A 19,537-nucleotide genomic window follows, 5' to 3' on the forward strand; every position below is an offset into this window, starting at 1 on the left:
TTAACTTAGTTTACTATCATAATTACCGGCATATATATATATATATATATATATATATATATATATACTCATTTATTTATTTATTTTATGTGCTACGCGTTCGACTATATATATTTGGCAATATATTCGCGAATAAATTAACCGTAGAAAAGATGATCCTTTATACAAACATAATATACAATATACATATATATTTAATATATGAAATTTTCCTCCAACCGATTTTGCATAATTAATAGGCAAATTCGTTCCCTATTACACGTTTTACATTTTCGTAATGTATACAAGTTAGCGCTCTCCCTAAGTCATAAATGGTATGTCGTTCGTACCTTAATTTCTCTCGCCTAACTCTTTTTCTCTCACTCTCTATCTCTCTCTTCCATACACGCATACAATCAGCCATGCAAATATGTCGTCAACGCACACACGCACGTATTTAAAAGCAAACGTTCCACTCATCACACACCATGTGTATTTGTTCTCGTACGTGAAAGAATAATAAATAAAACACTCTCGGTGTAATCACACACACACACACACACACACACACACACACACACGTACGCACAGACGTTACAATAATAATAATAATTAATAATAATAATAATAATTAATTACAGTAATTAATAATAATTATAATAATAATAAAAATAATTGTAGCTGTAGTAGTAGTGGTAGTAGAGTAGTAGTAGTAGTAGAGTAGTAGTAGAGTAGTAGTAATAGTAGTAGTAGTAGTGGTGGTAGTAGTAGTAGTAGTAATAATAATAATAGTAATTATAGTAATAGTAGTAGTAGTAGTAGTAATAATAAAATAGTAATAATAGTTTAGTTCATTGGTAAAAACGTTCAAATTCCGGACTTAAATGCAACTCTTGTACTTAATGCAATGCGCATATTTAATTCGCACCACCCTCCTTAGAGTCCAATAGAACCATTTACAGGAATTAATTGGAAGAACGACCTGTTATGGTTCAGAGTTCCGGAGTTACTGGATCGAGTAGCCTTTTCTCCGGATCCCTGGAATAACCGATGTCGTTAACTATAGCATGATGCCTACTTGACGTGTTGCTCCCCGTTAATACTCCGGGTTCGCATCGACAGCCTTGCGAAGCATGTCGTGCGTAACATGTCTCGCAAACGGCTACGCAACCCTTGAGGGGCCAATAACAGAGTAAACAAGGCATCGGTATGGTCAAAGCACTAAGACATGCCCATCTCGATAATGTCCTGTTGCCGGTGCAAGAACATGGCTGGTCGGCACAACTCTCGCCATTATCGGCATCCATCGACGAGGACCCGGTAGCTCCACTTCCCGAACCACCGCCTCCTCCCCCATTGCCATCGACGCAATGATAAAATAGTCCTTTAACGCAACACAGGCATGAAGCATAATCCAAAACCGTCTCGGCTGAGCAATAGCAAGAATCGTTACAGAGCCATTTGCTAGGCAATAAGGGTGGTTCTCGACAAGATTCGCACCGACACCTTCCGCAATATTCGCAAATGATGGAAAGCCCGGCCGGGTCGTAGGTCCTCGACGAGCCCAGGGTGTTTGCCGGTTCCTTCGTAAAAGAAACCGGTTGTTTCGTCACCACCCCTCTCCTCTCGTTCGCCCTTAGTATCCTCACTGTACCACCCGGTGTCGTGTTAATAGTCGAGGCTGTACTAGTCGCGTCTAAGCCGCCACCACCACCGCCACCGCGACGTCTAGAGCTACTGGTATTGTTAATGATGGCTCGATGAAGCCCCGCTATACCACTGTCCGCAGCATGTTTACCTCGCGATCTTGCTTTCTCTTTTTTCGGACAATCGTTTCCTGAACGTTTGCCATCAATGGTGTCGACGTGAACGATACCGTCTAAACGATCAATGACATTGGGTTGCTTGAACGGCGTTTCAACGTATTCGTTGATAACTCTCTCCCCGTCCGGTCTCGGGGAAGCCAAGCTAACTTCCCCGAGCGGAGTTCTCGGTGGAGTGGGAACAACGTCCATTGACGTGGGTGTCAAGAGATTCCTCGGAGAGCCTCCGGTTTGCAAGGTGGGTGCTGATTCGAAGCTCTGAGATGGAGGAGTTCTGACGTTAGTCGTCGGCCTACTCCTGAAGGAGGAACTCAAGGTGGAAAGGGGTGTTAACGGGGCCGTTTGAGGTATCCTCAAAGTTGCCGTTGCCGTCGTCGTTGTTGTTGTCGTTGTCGTCGTCGTCGTCGACGGTGGTGGTGGTGGTGGTGGTGGTGCCGTGATTCCGGTCGATGTCGTTCCAGTATTCGTCGTCCCCGTTGACGGGATCGTTCGTGGAGGTGGTAAGGGACGATTATGGTCGTGGACGCGCACATGCTCGCCGTCGAGGACGCCATTGACGACGGCAGCCCGCGAGAGCCCCGGTATCGCATTCTTCTGCGACATCTGCCGACCTCTCAGTTCAAAACAGTCCCCTTGTTGATGTCTCCGATGACGAGGAGGATACTCCTCCTTCTTCGTCGCCTCCAACTCCTCCTCGTTCTCCCAACGATTCTCCAGCTGTCGGTGCTGGTAGTTTTGTCGTTGATGTTGTAACTTTTGCTGTCGGTGCTCTTGACGAACTCCGTTTCCTCCTCGGAGCACACTCGGTAGAATTGATTCTTCTCCTCCCCCGCTCGCCAATGATGCACTCGACGAAGATAAGGTCGCCTGCCCGCTAGCCCATTGTTGAACACCGTTAGTCGGTGTTGGTGTCCTTCTACTACTTGGAAGAATAGGCGTTGTACGCTGCTGCTGCTGCTGTTGTTGTTGTTGCTGCTGCTGCTGCTGTTGTTGTTGTTGTTGTTGGAGTGTTGTTGACGTAATACGCACAGCCCAGCCCGCGCGAGGTGGTGGCACTCTCGACGGGGGCGTTCCATTAGCAAGGATGGTACTCGGTAATACTCCGCGTCCGCTTCCCCTCGCCCTCGCGACACGCGCTTCATCCCCACCTAAAATCAAACAAGTAAAAATACCATGGTCAATATAATTTTATCGATGATAAGAGACAATCCTTATTCCCTAAGGGTTGCTGAGGGAGTAGTTCTCTTTCTCTCTACTTGGGAGACTTTAACGCGCCGACAAGCGAGATGCACATTTTAGAAGGGTAAAAGAGAGTCAAAATCGCCGGGGTTTATCTACTAATATCTATATACCTACTACGTGATGAGAAAAAGAATGAAAAAGAGAGATCGATGGAAAGAGTCAAGTAGTGGGCGTACGTGATACGAGTGGGTGCCCCGTAGTTCGCGCGATGCGACCGTTGATTCAGTGATCTTCGGCCCACTCGGTTGCGCCCACAGGGGACACTCAAAGAGAATCAAGCGTTTTCTTTCGACAAAACACCAATCGTACGGGTCCACGCATTTGCGTTCAACCGAAACCACCTCTTCGCATCAAAGTTTCAAGATTTCTCTCTACCAATAGTTTTCATGGTCTTCAATATATGTATACGTATATGGGGAGTGTTTATACAATAATGAAACAACGTCCTCTCAAAGTAGCCTAAGATTTTCCATCTTTGTATATTTACAAAATTAATATGGTGTGATCTATGACCGATAAACTCTCAACGGGTTGCGAGTAAGTACACGGGGATATATACTATAGAGTAAAATTCTTACGGAGAAACCGCGAAGAACGTCCCTATTAAATTTCTTTTATAATCGACTTACGACGTTCCTCAACCCACTCGAAGCGCCCACAGATTTCTAAGAAACGTTTCAACGTTTCATATGTAGGTATCTACTTGGGCTTCCCAACGATAGAAGAGAACAGAAAAAGAGAGAGAGAGAGAGAGATAGAGAGAGAGAGAGAGAAAATGAAAGATGGAGAGTGTGATATGTCTCTCCTCGGTGAATCCATCAGGATCGTATCACCTTTATAATCACACACAAATACACGCATATACACAGATTAAACTATCTCTTATAAATCACAATTTACGGAATTGTCCGAAGAGACACGATTAATCCACCTACATAAACGTACTTCCGCGCTTTTCCTCTATTAAACCTACGACAAATTTCTCTGTTATATTTTCTAATCTAGAAAATGGGTTTATCTATATATTTACACAAAGAGAAAATAATAAAGAGAGAGAGAGAGAGGAGAGAAATCGATTTCGAACGTTTACTCTTTCTCACTCTCATTTTGAAAGAGATACACACAGTAGTCACGCACAAGCATGAACACATTGTCAAAGTAAACAGGCAGCCCGTTGAAGAGGGTGCCTCCTCCTCTTAGGGTAGAATACTCGAGCTATCGTTAACGGACTGCCATAGGTCAGTCAGAAGAGACCTATAGTCGTCCGTAAAATAGAGATAACACCCACCAATGATTTCCGGTTTACATTTTCTCCTCTCGCTATCATTATCTCACTATTTCTTTATATACAAAACGCGATAATAGGGCGTAGAAAAAAAATAACGGAAAGGAATAAATGAAAGAGGCTACCAATAGGAAAGAGGAGGAAGGAAACTTTCCAGGTACGAGATGAGCAATAAATTCTACTCTAGTGAATCGATCGTGAGTCATTAGAAAGAATATTAAAAAAAAATAAAAAGAAAGAAAAAAAAACATTATCGAAGACTGTATTCGTCATAAACGTTGGCTTTGTCATAGTTCGGTAAAAGTGTCGATTCTCGACTTGAATGTTCTCATCTACTTGGTTGTCTGCTTGCTTAATATCCGCATTGCGATCAACGATATCTTGCTTGCATGGTATTCTTACGTGATCCGGATGCTACGCGGACGCGACTGATTGCGGCATCGGAAGCACGTTTCTCTTTAGTTTTTCGAATTCCTCGCCTACGTTTATCTCGACGAATGAACGAACGAACGAAAGAACAACCAGTACGTATCATTCGCTATTTATTTATGTATATATGTAGGTATATTATGAGATTCTTTAATCACATTGGGACAAGATTTGTGTGTTCAATCTAATAAATTCATTTTACTATAAATTGTATTGATTTATTAATATATATATAAACGTGATGATGCCGAGTAGTGGTGTACGTGTGGTGGATTAGTATATGCGCGTATGCTCTCTCATTGAAAATATCGACACAAATAATATTTTCGATAGGATGTATATATATAATATATTATTTAGATATATGTGTATCGTGTGTATATGTGCATGAGAGTACGCGATTATGAAACACTGACAACACGATTAAGATATGTACGTTTTATTTAGAGATAATTGGAGAACGACATTAAGGTTAGATAAATATTGGACACAACTTTTTCGTACTTATCAATTATACGCAACTTTCATAATCACATACAAACACATTCTCACTCTATTGAAAGATGAAAGAAGAATATGCGAAGAGTTCGCTCTCAACTATATATTCCTTCCTCTCTCTCTCTCTCTCTCTCTCTCTCTCTCTCTCTCTCTTATAATTCATCTTGCGTAGCAAAAAATAAAGGACAATAAAAAGTCTAGCAAACATTTATAAATAAAAATGAAAAAAGATATATGAACGAACAACTAGATAGATATATAGATAGATAGATAAATAGATGAATGAACGGAGAGCTGGAAGGACATGTAAATTAATCGAAACTAAAGAAGAAAAAAAAAATAATTTCATGCTGCGGAGCAGGAAGCGGAGTTACGATAAGACCGGATGTCTCGTCTCGCGATACGCAGCTTCCTCGATAGATTCCGTCTCGGATCGCTGATAAAGCTGAAACCGAAAGAGACGCTAGAAAAGAAGACGAGAAGAGAACGAAAATGATGATGATTATGACGTTAATAACGATGATTATAATGAAATAACTCGTATGTCTGCTGCTGCGTGTGTTCGTGTCGGATGTTAAATCGAAATTACAATGGTAAATGAAGAAACTTGACAATTTAAATAAGACAATGATGATGATGATGATCTAGATGATACTTGCACGATGATGATGATGATGATGATAATGATGAAAAAATAAAAGTCAGGACAGGAAGTATAACTGGTTAGTTGAGATCGGATCGATATAATCAATACTTTTCTCTCTCTCTTTCTCTCTCTCTCATGAAAACGTATCTAACACCGTCACAGGAGTATGTAACTTGGTATATACAAGTATTTACGTAGAATTATGTGTGTTTGTGTGTGGAATATATAAATGTGTACGTAGAGAGCAGAGAGGGATCGTTGGACGCGAGAACCTTGAAAATGAAACGTACGTTATACCGGGCGAACCTTTTACTTTCGATACTATTCTATGCAAGCGTAAATGGGTAAGTCAGAAAATAAAGAGCAACGGAGAAAGATAGAAATATATAGATAAATGCACGAATAGATTAGTTTTTTTTTTTTAAACGTTTTCAGATAAATACGTGATAAAAACTATCAAAGCAATATATAAGATATATAATAAAATAATTAATCTAACATAGTAAAAATATATTGCACAGTTACCAACAAATATAGAAAATAAAGATAAATGCTTTTAATAATCATATTCAAATAAACACACGATGGACACAATAAAATGGAGAAACGTGAGATAGAAAATAATAAAATATATATATATATAAAATAATATAGAAAATTTATTATTACAAAATTACAAGATAAAAAGAAAGGAAAGATTGATTGTTGTAAAAAAGAAAAATACAAAAAAAAAAAAGAATTATAATAAAAATTGTAAGAAATAGAAACAAGATCAATAATAAAAGATTTTCTATAAGATATAATAATAATAATATATACTTGAATTAGGTGTAATAGAAATACTTACTGAAGATTCATGGGACTAGTGGAAAATCAGAAAAGAGCGTGGAGCTCGGTCACGTAGCAGCAGGAGATCCGAGGGGGGCAGCGCAGGGCAGGGCAGCGCAGGGCAGGGCAGGGGGCGAGGGGTAGGGTCCGAGCGTGTCGGGGGCGTGTCGGCAGCGGCACAGCACGCACGCGCGCACAGAGATACCAACTTTCGACCGGCAATCGTCTTCGTTGTGTCGCCGTCGTCGTAGGTAGTCTTTGAAATGTTCGTAGGAAACAAATTTAAAATCTTCAAATCCGCTATATTCTCTCGAGAACTCGATGGCACTCTTCTCTAGCAATAGAGAGGAAGAAAGAAAGAACTCGAAAGAGATATACTACTCTGGCTGTTGCTGCTGCGACTACTACTACTACTACTATTACTACTACTAATACTACTGTAGCGTAGTAGTAGTTTTGCTTCTTTTCCTTCTCTCTCCCACTTTTCTCTTTTTGCTTCCTATCCTTTTCGAGTCGAGATCGAGCGTGAATGCGATAGAAGGAGGAGTCGTCTCTTCTTCTCTCGAGCGTGAGCGTAAAGTAAATGTGAATGTGAGTTTGTATGAAAGAGAGAGAAAGAGAGAGAAAGATAGTAGTTCTCCCGCGTTGTTTACGAGCTAGCCGTCGCTCCGAGCGTATCGACGAGGAGCCACTCTTGCGCTATTGCCTCCGCTCTTACGCCGCTACTATATACACGCCACGATGGCTCTCTCCTTCCATAAGGTAACGTCCGACGCTAGTAATCTGACTACACACTTTGCCAGAGAAACTTATTTAACTTCTTTCTTTCTATTTTTTCCTTTTTTTGTTTCTTTCTTCCTTACTCCCTTCTGTTTATTCTTATTTTTTCTATTCCACTCATTCGATTCTTTTAAAAAAAAAACGTTGATTCGAGAAACCAACACACGCGAAGAATCCAACGATGAGCCGACGACAAGAAGACGACGAAACTTGTTCTACTCGATGTGTTCGAATAACGGATGAATTATTTCGAAAAGAAGAATACGTTGACGTTCACTCACGAATTATTAGTTTATTATACATGTATATATTTATTATTGCAAATTAGGTATATGTGTATATATATATATATATATATATATATACATATATATATATATGTATGTATATTATATATAGTACTACGGTGTGTACGATACGAGAAAAAAAAGAAAGAGAGACAAGCACTCGCGAAGTGCTGGCGAACGACTGACAATGGACTCCCGGTAAGCGGTTAGAAGCGGCGAGAGAAGGGGGCGCGCCGGGTTAGAAGTGGGGACTCGGGAGTGCCGATTGGACGGAAGTGGCCGAACGACGGAGACGGAAGAACCGGGAGAGAAAAAGAGACGGAGGAAAGTAGGACGAGGCGGTGGGGAGGGAGGAAAGGGAAGCAGGAAGAGAAGAAGGTGGGAAGGAAGCCATGAATGGCGACCGACGGACGAGGGGTAAGAGGTGTGTATAAACGAGCGAACACACGAGCAACTGAGTGAAAGAGGGTGGGAGGGAGGTAGGAAGAGAGAGAGAGAGAGAGAGAGAGAGAGAGAGGGAAAGAGTGTGGGCAGCGGCCCGGTCGTTCGTGACGGTACGACGTTGCCATCTGGCGATATTGTGGTGAACTATCGAAACGCAACACGAAGCTTTTCATGAATGAGCGGAAGCTATCATTGAAGCTTTACATTGAATGAAAACATTACCTCTCCGCCTGTCGTCTTCGTCGACGAGCGTAACACAACGTCAACGGGCGACGCGCTTCTCAAAGATCGATTCGATCGCTAAAGAGACAGGCAAATATAAGAAGAGACAGACGGAAAAACAGAGAAAGAAAGAGAGAGAGAGAGAAATAGTTAGAGATAGAAAAGGATAAATAAAGAGAGAAATAAGAACTAAAGATTTTTCCTCGGGATCAATGAAAAGGAAGGAAGGAAGGAAGGAAGAGACCTATCTATCGTGTGTCCCATGGCGTATCGATTAAAAGTCTTGTGACGGTCGTTAGTAATTCATGGCGTTTTACGATGCCCCGTATGCGTGTTACAACAAAACCACCGGTCAACGTTGATGTGGTCGTACAACCAACCCAATGGCATTCTCTCCCCGTCTCTTTCATTCTATTTTTTTCTCTCTCCGTCTCTTTCTTTTTTTTTAGAAGACCGACCTTTTCAGGACCGTGTCAAGTGGTAAGGATCCCCATGGAAGGTCGACCATCCATCCAGCCAGCCAGCCAGCCGTGCATCCCATCCGACCATTCGCGTAACACGTACACGCCGAGTCATCCTACGGATACTCGCTTCGGTCGTAACCTCGAAGAATGGTGGTTCTGACGTGTGTCCGTGTATCTACATATATGTGTCATGTGTGTGACAGAGAGAGAGAGAGAGAGAGAGAGGAGGGAGAATACCCAGAGTGGCAGATGTTTCTGTCATCGACGTCGATCATCGCCGAGAGTATCGACTCGCGCCTATCTTTACCTTCCCAATGGATTATCTCTCTCTCTCTCTCTCTCTCTCTCTCTCTCTCTCTCTCTCTCTCTCTCTCTCCTGAAATTGAAAAACGACCAACTCGAAACTTTCAAGATAAGTTTAAAGATGAAATGTAAATGGGGTTGGGAGTTCGTAAAAGGTTAGTTGATGATGAACACGGGTGGATAACAACGTATAAGTATATACCGTGTATATAAGTAATACGTTAAAGTTGTGTTCTCTTGTTGTTTTGTCGACAATCATCCTGTAGTCCCGTTTCCTTTCGTTTCTCGTGTTTCTCTTTGAACGATGATCGTAAGTTCTTCGTGCTAGCATAGACGAGCAGAACGATGAAGGAAGGAAGGAAGGAAGGAAGGAAAAAAGGAAGGAACGAATGAACGAACGAACGAGTCATGAGAAAGGGTGCAGTAGGGGAGAAAGAAAGAGAGAGAGAGAGAGAGAGAGAGAGAGAATGAGAGACCGTCTTGTTCTGCCGCGCTACTCGATTCTATATTTATCCCTCTCATTAATTCTATCCTCGTCGTGCACCGTTCATTCATTGGTGCGACTGTCTCTTTCTTTACCTTACCCAGCCTTACCACCCGCCGTCTCCCGTCTCTCTTCTGCGTACGCACGTTCATTCATTTCGTCTTTGTCTCACCGCCGTGACTGGATTCGATGCTCTCTTTCTCTCTTTCTTTTTCTTTCTCTATCAAGACTGACCACGTTATCTTCTCTCTCTCTCTCTCTCTCTCTCGCTCTCTCTCTCTCTCTCTCTCTCTCTCTCTTTCTATCTTTTTCTCTCTCCTTCCTTCTACTACCGTACCCCTACATTGCAGTTGCAGTAACGTATCTAGACTAACCTAAACCCAATATATTTTTCTTTTTATTATCCATTTAAATTTTCTCATTCATATAGAAATTTAGGAAGATAAATTTATTTTCATTGTCTGAAGAAAACCATAAATCGATTTTCGATTTTTAACCAACATGGGGTTTACTTAATTTATTATTGTAAAAGATATTTTTGCGATATATAATCCTCATACCTGATCGATTAATCCATGTAGAAATTTAGGAAGAATTTAGAATTCATTTGTCATACAAAATAATAAAGAATGAAAATGTGAGAAAGATGATTCGTTAGTTGAAAAAAGAAGAATGATTATTATCGTTACACTACTGAAAATAGAAAACGACCACTGGCGTGTCAAGAGAAAAAAAAACCAAAGGGGTTGGTAAGCCAGCAACGAAGCGAAGAGAACATTGACGAAGGTCCTAGAAGAATCTCCTATCGAGATATTTGAGATTCGAGAATGACTTCTTTCATTTATTATTATTATACATATATATACATACATATATATATATACTTGGAGAATAATATATTATACGAGTATGTCTCTATCTTTTTAACGATTCATTATTCTCTCCAATGATTTATTTCTCTTTATTCTTTTTTGTTAACGTTGCGAATATTAAATGAACGGTAGTGAACGATCGATATCATATACACTCACACAAATATACATATACATACAGAAATACATACGAATATATTTTACGAGCAACGTACATTCAAATCGACAACGTTTCCTCTCCGACAACATACATACACCTATGATTGATACACAAACACACACACACACGTATACATACATATAATATATTTATTCATATACAAATTATATATGCAAACAAATATATATATGTATATTCACACAAAAGTATGTACGCATGCACACAAATATATAATATGTGTGCATATAAACGCATCACATACGTGCATACGCGTATATATATTCTTGGTTGCACACAGGAAGCTCCGAGGAGATTAAATGCGCAGGAAGTATGGAGAGCGCGTATTTAGTAGCGCATAAACGGCTTCATTTTTCGAATTATCGTTACCATACGCTCTCCTTCGAATATAGAAAGGCAGCCGCCCATTTCCGACAGTCCCTTCTAAACGCGACCTGATCTCTGATTAATTATTTTCCGGAACTCGTTGCAATGCTCTTTCCGTCGACGATATGCATATATTATTAATATGTGCACATGCGCACATACAAACACATACACATATATTTATATTGTTCCTTTAAAATCGACACGTTGCACATTACTCACGTGAATACATAATAAGTTTGATTACGTCAAGTTTTTCCTATTATTATTCTATCATACGTTTCTCTTTATCATTGAGTAATCTTTCTTATTGCATTTAGCATCTTAAGTTTAATCTTTATTAAATTTATTTACTCTCATGGAACAATAAATATATATATATTTATTGTTCCATGAGAGTAAATAAATTTAATAAAGATTAAACTTAAGATGCTAAATGCAATAAGAAAGATTACTCAATGATNATCATTGAGTAATCTTTCTTATTGCATTTAGCATCTTAAGTTTAATCTTTATTAAATTTATTTACTCTCATGGAACAATAAATATATATATATTTTTTGTTTGTTTGCATAAAGACATGAGCGTGAGCAAAACGTTATTCAAAACGATATAAACCAATAATAAATAATTCATTTCATAAAACGTCGTGTAAAGATTTAATGTATGCGAAAAAGTATTATCAGTTTAAATTTCGAGATGGATGATTTAAAAAAAAAAAAAAAAAAGGAAATTTATAAAATTTCAAATATGATCCATACGAAGCAAATCTCTTTCTCTCTCGGTAGCGTTATTTGCGAGGAAGCAGCACCGACGACGCTCGTTCCAGGTAATATTCCACTTGCCAAGAACCCCGGCGTTCTCTCGACGGAGTGTGCCCTGGTGTTGTGTGTACGACTCGTCGCGAAAACGTCGTCCCTTCTCTCTTCTCTCTTTCACGAGTTTTGAGCGCTAGCCAATGGGACACTCTGACTGACACTTTTTTCTCTCTCTCTCTCTCTCTCTCTCTCTGATACTTGGCTTTCGAGGAGAGAGAGAAATAAATTATCATTAAAAAAAAAAAAGTCAAAAAAGAAAAAATATTCATCAAAATGATACACACAAAAAAATTATAATAAATCAAAGAAAAATTCTCGCGAAGGTTTTTTTTTTGCCTCTCTCTTCTTGAAGTTTAAAAAAAAAACGAAACGAATGCACGCGTAGAAAAAAAAAAAAATGTAGAAGAATAAGAATGATTCGGATAAAGAGACGTTATCCTAATGATTATTATCATAATCATCGTTATCATCATAGTTGTTATTTAGTCGTAGTCAAAGAAAACTACGATGATTACACTACTACACCACAAGGAGGAGGAAGAGACGTCGTCGCGTAGAAGATACGCAGTTAGGAGAAACGAACTCGCGAACATCTGTCGCGAGAATAACCACCACCACGTGGGGTGGGGATTTGCTATTAGAAAGATGCGAGCAAAAAATGTGAAAGAAGGAGACACATAGCCTACGGAACGATCTTCTTGAAAAAAAAATAAGAGAAGAAGAAGTAGAAGTAGAAGAAGAAGAAGAAGAAGAAGAAGAAGAAGAAGAAGATGATGATGATTAAGATGAAGATAAACGAGATGACGAAGACGAAGACAAAGATGAAGAAAAAGTAAAAGACCACTCCTGGAAGTATCTTCGATCAGTTGAACGCAATAAAACTATTTTCTCACTCTTTCTTTAATATATATATATATATATACATATACACGTGTGATAAAGAAAATGATGAAGAAAATGTTAACCGTAGTGAAGCAGCAGCACGTTGCTGCTTTACGTATTACGAAGAGACATCTCCCTCGTAAACTTGCTTTTCGAAGAACCCTCTTTAACGCTTGGTGGAACGAGAAGTGAAGAGGGTGCAAAGAGACAGAGAGACAGAAAAAGAAACAGAAAGAGAGAGAGAAAAAAAGAAAGAGCTTCTCGGCGTGGAACAGTAAAGAACAGGTACGAACGAAGAAGACACGAAACACCGGATATCCTCCAGACGACACCCACGCGGTGTGCGTGCGTGATCACGAGAGCATCTCCTCTAATTCTACCCTCGGACCCTCCGGTAAAACGATCGAGAGGTCCGAAAGAGAAAGAGAGACGGAAAGAATGAGTTAGAAACACACACGCACACAGAAACCGAATCGAGCGAACATACAAACGAGAGATAGGGATAAGGATAGAAACAAGGGATCGAACTTTAGCCAAAGAACTCCCCCTACGTTCTTCTATTCTTTTTCTTTTCATTCAAGAAAAATTCGATTTAGAGTAGATTACTCGAAAGTTACAAATTTGTATATTACGTTCGAGAAACAATCTTGGAAACGGATGCTGGGTATTTATTCATTCATCTTTTCTGCTTCTGTTCTCTATTATTTTTCTTCTATCTATCTATCTCTTTTTCTTTACAACAGAAATAATCAAAAGAATGGCTGCCGCTCCTATGATTTCATTTGCAAATTCTTTTTCTCTTCCTTTCCCTTCCTTGTATTTTCTTCTTTTCCTACAACGTCCACCCCACCCACCGTGGACCTCCCCCAACTTCTCATCCTCCTTCTACTTGAAACTTTTTCTTTTCTTTTTTTTTTCTTCTTCTTATTTCTTTCTTGAGATTGTAAATGTAGAGAGGAAGGAGTAGGACAGTGGCAACGATCGGTTTGCTAATAGGACGAAGATGTTGCGTGTGTACGATACGGGCGCGCACCGCACCGGTTGTTCATTCATAAAATCGTACGCGGCGCGTCGCTGAGACTGGCCTTTTTAAAAATCCAGGCCATCCTCGAGGTCGCGCGAAAACGGGTTGCCGCACCAACCTCTAACTCCTCCTCTTCTTCCTCCTCCTCCTCCTCCTCTTTCTCCTTCTCATCCACCACCACCCTCTTCTTCATTCTCATCATTGAGGAGAACTTTCGTTCTCCGTTCGTTCGAGAGTTCAAAAAAATCCGAAAAGTGTTTTTCTTCAATTTCTTCGCACTCAATTATTCGATGATCCAACACATACCATGAAAAAGTTACGTTAAACATTGAAGAAGAAGAAAAAAAAAAAAGATTAGTAGTATCCTCCGCAAGGAGTCAAAAAGAGAACTCACTGTTTGTGATGAAAAGGAAATAGAAAGAGAGAAAGAAAGAAAGAGAGAGAGAGAGACTGTCAAGCAGGCAAACAAGCAAACCACACGTTCGGTTGGCACACGAGAGAAATGGAATGTGGACGCCATATGGCCGGAATCTTCTTCGGCCAACCACCACCCACCCACTCTCGCTTCTTTTTTCTCTCTCTCTTTTTTTTTTCTTCTTCTTCTTCTTTCTTGAGCTGCTCCTTCAAGAGACAACCGAATGTTCTCGTCTCCGGGCCACCTTTTTGCCAACTTTGGCCGATCACAGATTATTACTACATTCAAATAATCTTCCACCTTTCAATTTAAAAAACAACCAAGCATGATCTTATGAAATCGAGTTTCCTCTACCTCCCCTCTACTCCCACTTCCTCTCTTCTTATCTTCATTTAATATGACCTTATATGTGCATACTTATGTGCATTCACTTGGTCGTAATTTAAAAGTTCACCAATTGTAAATCGAATAAGTTTCATCGCAATGATACTCAAATTTGTTATGGGACAGAAAGATCAAAATGTAAGCTCGTGTACACTCACGTAAGATAAGCTCAAATCTTTTCAATCATGTTGTTTCTTCGTCCCATTTCTTCACACATTTTATTTTTTAAATATATTTTTCTTAAAAATTATTTTATCTTTTCCAGTCTTTCGCATCATATTTTATTGAGACAATCTTGCATCGTGTTCGCTCGTTTTGTGTGACCCGCGAGCGCGCGCGCGCGCATTCTGAATAAAACTTCAGTTAAGTGTACGTACGAACATACAAACGAACGAACGAAGGAACGAACGAGAAAGGGTCAACGTTCGACCACCAAACGGCCTGCGCCTCCTACCTTTCGCCTGGGTAAAACGAAAAAAAAAAGAAAAAATGAAAAAAAAAAGAAAATAAACAGAAAAAGAAAGAAGAATACGTCAGGATTACGAGCTATTTACGATCTCTCGAATTTCGACGTCGTCAAACGACCTACGAATCTACACCCTCTACCCGACTGGAAGGAGGATCTTTTTGAAATTCCAATTGAAAGAGAGAAAAAGAGAGAAAGAAAAATAAAACGAGAAATAGAGAGAGAGAGAGTGAGAGAGAAGAAAGAAAAGAGAACAATCGGTCAAGAGGTGCTTTTTAAAATGGACGTACAATCTTGACGATAAAAATATGCATAGTAGAAGTATTTTTTATATACAATGTTGAATGGACGCAATTGTTTTTCTATAAATAATATTTTATAGAAAAATTGATTGGGTCTCTGAAAGAAATGTCTATGTTACATATTATAAACTATTAACATGAACAAGAACAAATCTTAATATAAAACCCTTCTTTTAGACGCGCCCTTTTCATATTTGGTTATATAACACAAAAAAAAAAATATACAACTCTTATTATTTATCATATTTCTAATTTTATTAGAGACGCGCGGTGGTGAATGATTTTTCAAGTGATTTCAATGTATTTATAAAGAAACCAATAAATCAATTGGATATAGATAAAACTCTTAATTTATATCTTTCCCAATTTCTAATAGGAATTTCAAATGATACGTATTAAAAATGATATTAGCGTTAAAGAGAAAACTTACGTTTTATGCTTCCTCTAAGGATAAGTTCTCTCTTTGGAGTCTTATCGACTAGAGAAGCGAGAGCGAGAAAAAAAGAAAGAAAGAAAGAGAGAGAGAGAGAGAGAGAGAGTCGACCGGATGTATCGCGAGAACACATAAGGATGATTGTAGATTGCGCTGGCAGCTCGTGCAAAAGCAACAGAAGGTACAACCGGAGTCACTGACAGGGAGAAAGAGAGACAGAATTCAGAGAGAGAGAGAAAGAGAAAGAGGAGAGTCAACGAGCAGTTAAGTGAGTGAGTGAGTGAGTGAGAGAGAGAGAGAGGGTGAGAGAGAAAGAGAGAGATGGTTAAGAGGCAAGGGAAAAGAACGATGAAGGAACGAGAGATAACGGGGTTGGCAAACACGGAGATAGCGTGCTGCGGTATTCTTGCGTTATTCAAGAGAAGCGCACGGCTGTGTACCGAAATTCGAGTACGACTCTTCGATCTCTGATACAATTCGATCATCCTCGATTATTCTAAACAATTTTTATACTATTGCGAAAAAAATACAAATACACATTTATACATATTTTTATAGAACTACACTTTGTTATACTGTAATCTAATATATACATTATTATACATAAAGAAAAATTGATATATAATATAGAAGATTATAGGGTGAAAAGTTTTGAGAAAGTATGACGAAAAATAAAAGTGATGTTTACTGTGTGTGTATTTTTTTCAATCAATACATTTATATATTTATACGCATACATATAAATTACTGTATCATATTCTAGTATAGGAATTATCATAGCATGGTTTTAGCAACCTCGTATGAGGTCACAAGAAATTCTACTGAGAGTAAAAAGTTTCTGGACAGGCAACGACCGAAAATTAATTATCAATCAGTCTGAAAACACGACACGAATAATACGTTTGCGAGTTTATAAAAGTGAAAGAGATGATAGGTTTGAATTTAATAATTGCTAACAATGAGTGAAAAAGTTTAACTCCTAATTTAGTATATAAATTACTATACACAGAAAATAGATTACATAAAAATGTGTTGACTCACAGAATTTTCTTTAATAATTGGCACAAACTTTCCAAACACCCTTTATTATTATTATTATTATTATATATATTGAAAAGTTTAGTGATTATGTGCGTATACTTACAATTAGTGGTTAAAATCGATATTGATCGATCGATCAATCGTATTCGAACTCGTTATCGGAAAGCAATACAGAGACACGTTTCTAGTATAAAAATAGATCCAAATAAGGTCGATCTATCTAAGAAAGTCGTTTCACGTTAGACGGTTAAAAATCATTTCAACTTTCTTGAAAATATTTTTCTATAGATATATTGTAATTTATACATTATAGCAGGATTTCTTAAAATGTGATGCAACAATCCCCTCCTCGTGTAGAATCGCAAAAATTGTAACACAAGTAAAAAATTTCTAGACGTTCAACGATCGAAAATTAATTCAAAACTCTTTTAGAATAACTGTAAGTTTATGATGGTGAAAGAAAAGTGAGGTAAAATAGAGTTTATACTTAGAGAGTCACGAGATTGTTAAGTGGAAAAATTTGAGAAGCCCTGTACTAGCTAGAGTATGAATTAGATATATACATAAAGATTTACAGATATAGATAGATAGATAAATAAATAAATATATATATATACGTAATAAATAGTGAATAAACTGATTGTGAGATAGAGAAGTGGTCGGTACGATTAACGTTTTAGCTGAAAAAATAATCATAAGGTAATCTCTATCTAATCGTTACACGCTCGTAGTGTGCTGGGAGGATTGAAGAAGTCAAAGTCATTAAATAAACTACTATTTTTCGATAGACACTTTCAACGTTAGATATATTTTCCCTTTTTGTTCTTCGAATGATCTCAGGTGTTCCATTGCAACTGTCAACACATATTAACGCATCCAGCAGACACACATATATACTGCATATAAGATAGTATTTAAGTAAGTAGTATACATATAATACTATCGTCATGCACGGAAATCGTGGTCTCATTCATGCCAGCTCGACACGTTTGCAGTGTATCACGCGTATACACACACACACACAAACAATATGCATATAGTTTAATCATAAATACAAACACACGCGTGCGTGCATGTATACATATACATAAACAGCATACTTGTTGCAGCATTGAACGGAACGTTTGCAAAACGCAAAGTATCCACCTTGGCTCGGTCGCGTACTAAAAGGCGGGGATATATACTGCCTTTCACCAACACACACACACACACAATTACAAAAGTATATTATTGCATGCGCGACGAAAGTCCGACACGGCAAGATAAAACAAATGGCATTCGCAGCCGTGAATCACAAAGAGGAGAATAAAACGCGCCACATGTATAATACTACTATTCGAACACAGAAAGATAGTAAGTCAGATAGATCATTAAAAAAAAAAAAAAAAAAAACTAGAAATAAGAAAAAAAAAAGAAACGAAAAGAAAGAGAGAATATATCACGTGGCCGAACCACGTGAGAAATGAAGAGAAGAAAAAAAAGAAAGAAAAAAAGGCGGGAAACAACCACGTTGGAAATCGAATGTTTTAGTTCTCTCTCATAAAAAGAAAAAAAAAACAGTTCATAATGAAATTCATTTATACACACAAAATTACGAAAGAAATAATGTAATTTACTTGGGGGGCGGGGAAGGGGAGGGGGGAAATAAATTGGATATATTTCAGTTAAATGAAGAAAACGTTTGTGGAGGGTGGAGGAAAAGGTGCATGACCGAAAGCGAGAGTGAATGAAGGGCAGGAGGTGGAAGTCGAAGGAGGTAAGGGGAAAGAGAGAGAGAGAGGGGAACAGGAGGAAAAGGCAAGAGAGCGCGTGCGTACGCGTTTCACGAATGGAAAGGTAGTGTGTGTGTTGGTGACTTTCTCGCAAAACTTTCTACGGATGAAGGTGGTGAAGTGGTAGGTAGGTAGGTAGGGGGCTGAGGTTTGCGCGCAGGCGTTCACGCGCATTTCATTCACCGTCGCGTAGTCGTCGCATGCTCCCCCCCCCCTCTCTCTCACTCTCTCACTACGCCATAGAATAATAGTTTTCTATCTTTATCTTTCTCTTTTTTTTTTTCTATTTTTCTTTTTTTTTCATTTTGTCTTTATTTCTCCTATGTTATTATCTCTTATTCTTTCCTTTTCTACGAAAGCGCGTAGAACGTGGTGGTGACTCAATATACAACACAACAACCAACCAACCGGTCGGTCGGTGTCACACAGGCAGGCGCCTGACCGCGTCGATAGAGTTGGCACAAAGTCGGCTGACCTCGCCATTTGAAATCGGTGCCGGCGAGCGAAAAACAACAGAATGGAGCGTGCGTTAGAAAGAGAAAAAGTATTAAACAGAGAGACAGACAGAGAGACAGAGTGAGTGAGAGAGAGAGAGAGAAGAATTGGTCTTCGCGTTGTGTTGTGCCATTCAAAAGCAAGATAGTCGTAACTAAGCGTAGGTGCGCGCGCGTTCGCGCACACACCTTCGATGAACAACCTCGAAAGAATGTTCGAACGCGAGAAAGGTAGAAGGATAGATATATCGGGGATATATTGCTTAGCTTTGCTTTGCTTTGCTTCCCTCCCTCCCAACCCTGGTAGTAAAACGTTTCACGTTACTTCTTTGTATTTGTATTAGTTTGTATATATATATATATATATATATATATA

At 39.0% G+C, this 19,537-nt stretch overlaps 1 protein-coding gene across 1 annotated transcript in view; it reads right to left on the minus strand.

Moving 5' to 3' along the window:
• Positions 1-749: 749 nt before the first annotated feature.
• LOC106793419 (mucin-5AC) overlaps positions 750-19,537 on the minus strand; it is a 20,860-nt gene continuing 2,072 nt past the window's right edge. The window contains exon 3 of the mRNA XM_014760319.1: positions 750-2,950. Coding sequence (XP_014615805.1) covers positions 972-2,950 — 1,979 coding nt within the window. The 3' untranslated portion in view covers positions 750-971. The remainder of the gene's footprint in view (positions 2,951-19,537) is intronic.

Source organism: Polistes canadensis, unplaced genomic scaffold, assembly GCF_001313835.1.
Source record: "Polistes canadensis isolate GaletaPanama2010 unplaced genomic scaffold, ASM131383v1 scaffold_14, whole genome shotgun sequence".
Lineage (NCBI taxonomy): Eukaryota > Metazoa > Arthropoda > Insecta > Hymenoptera > Vespidae > Polistes > Polistes canadensis.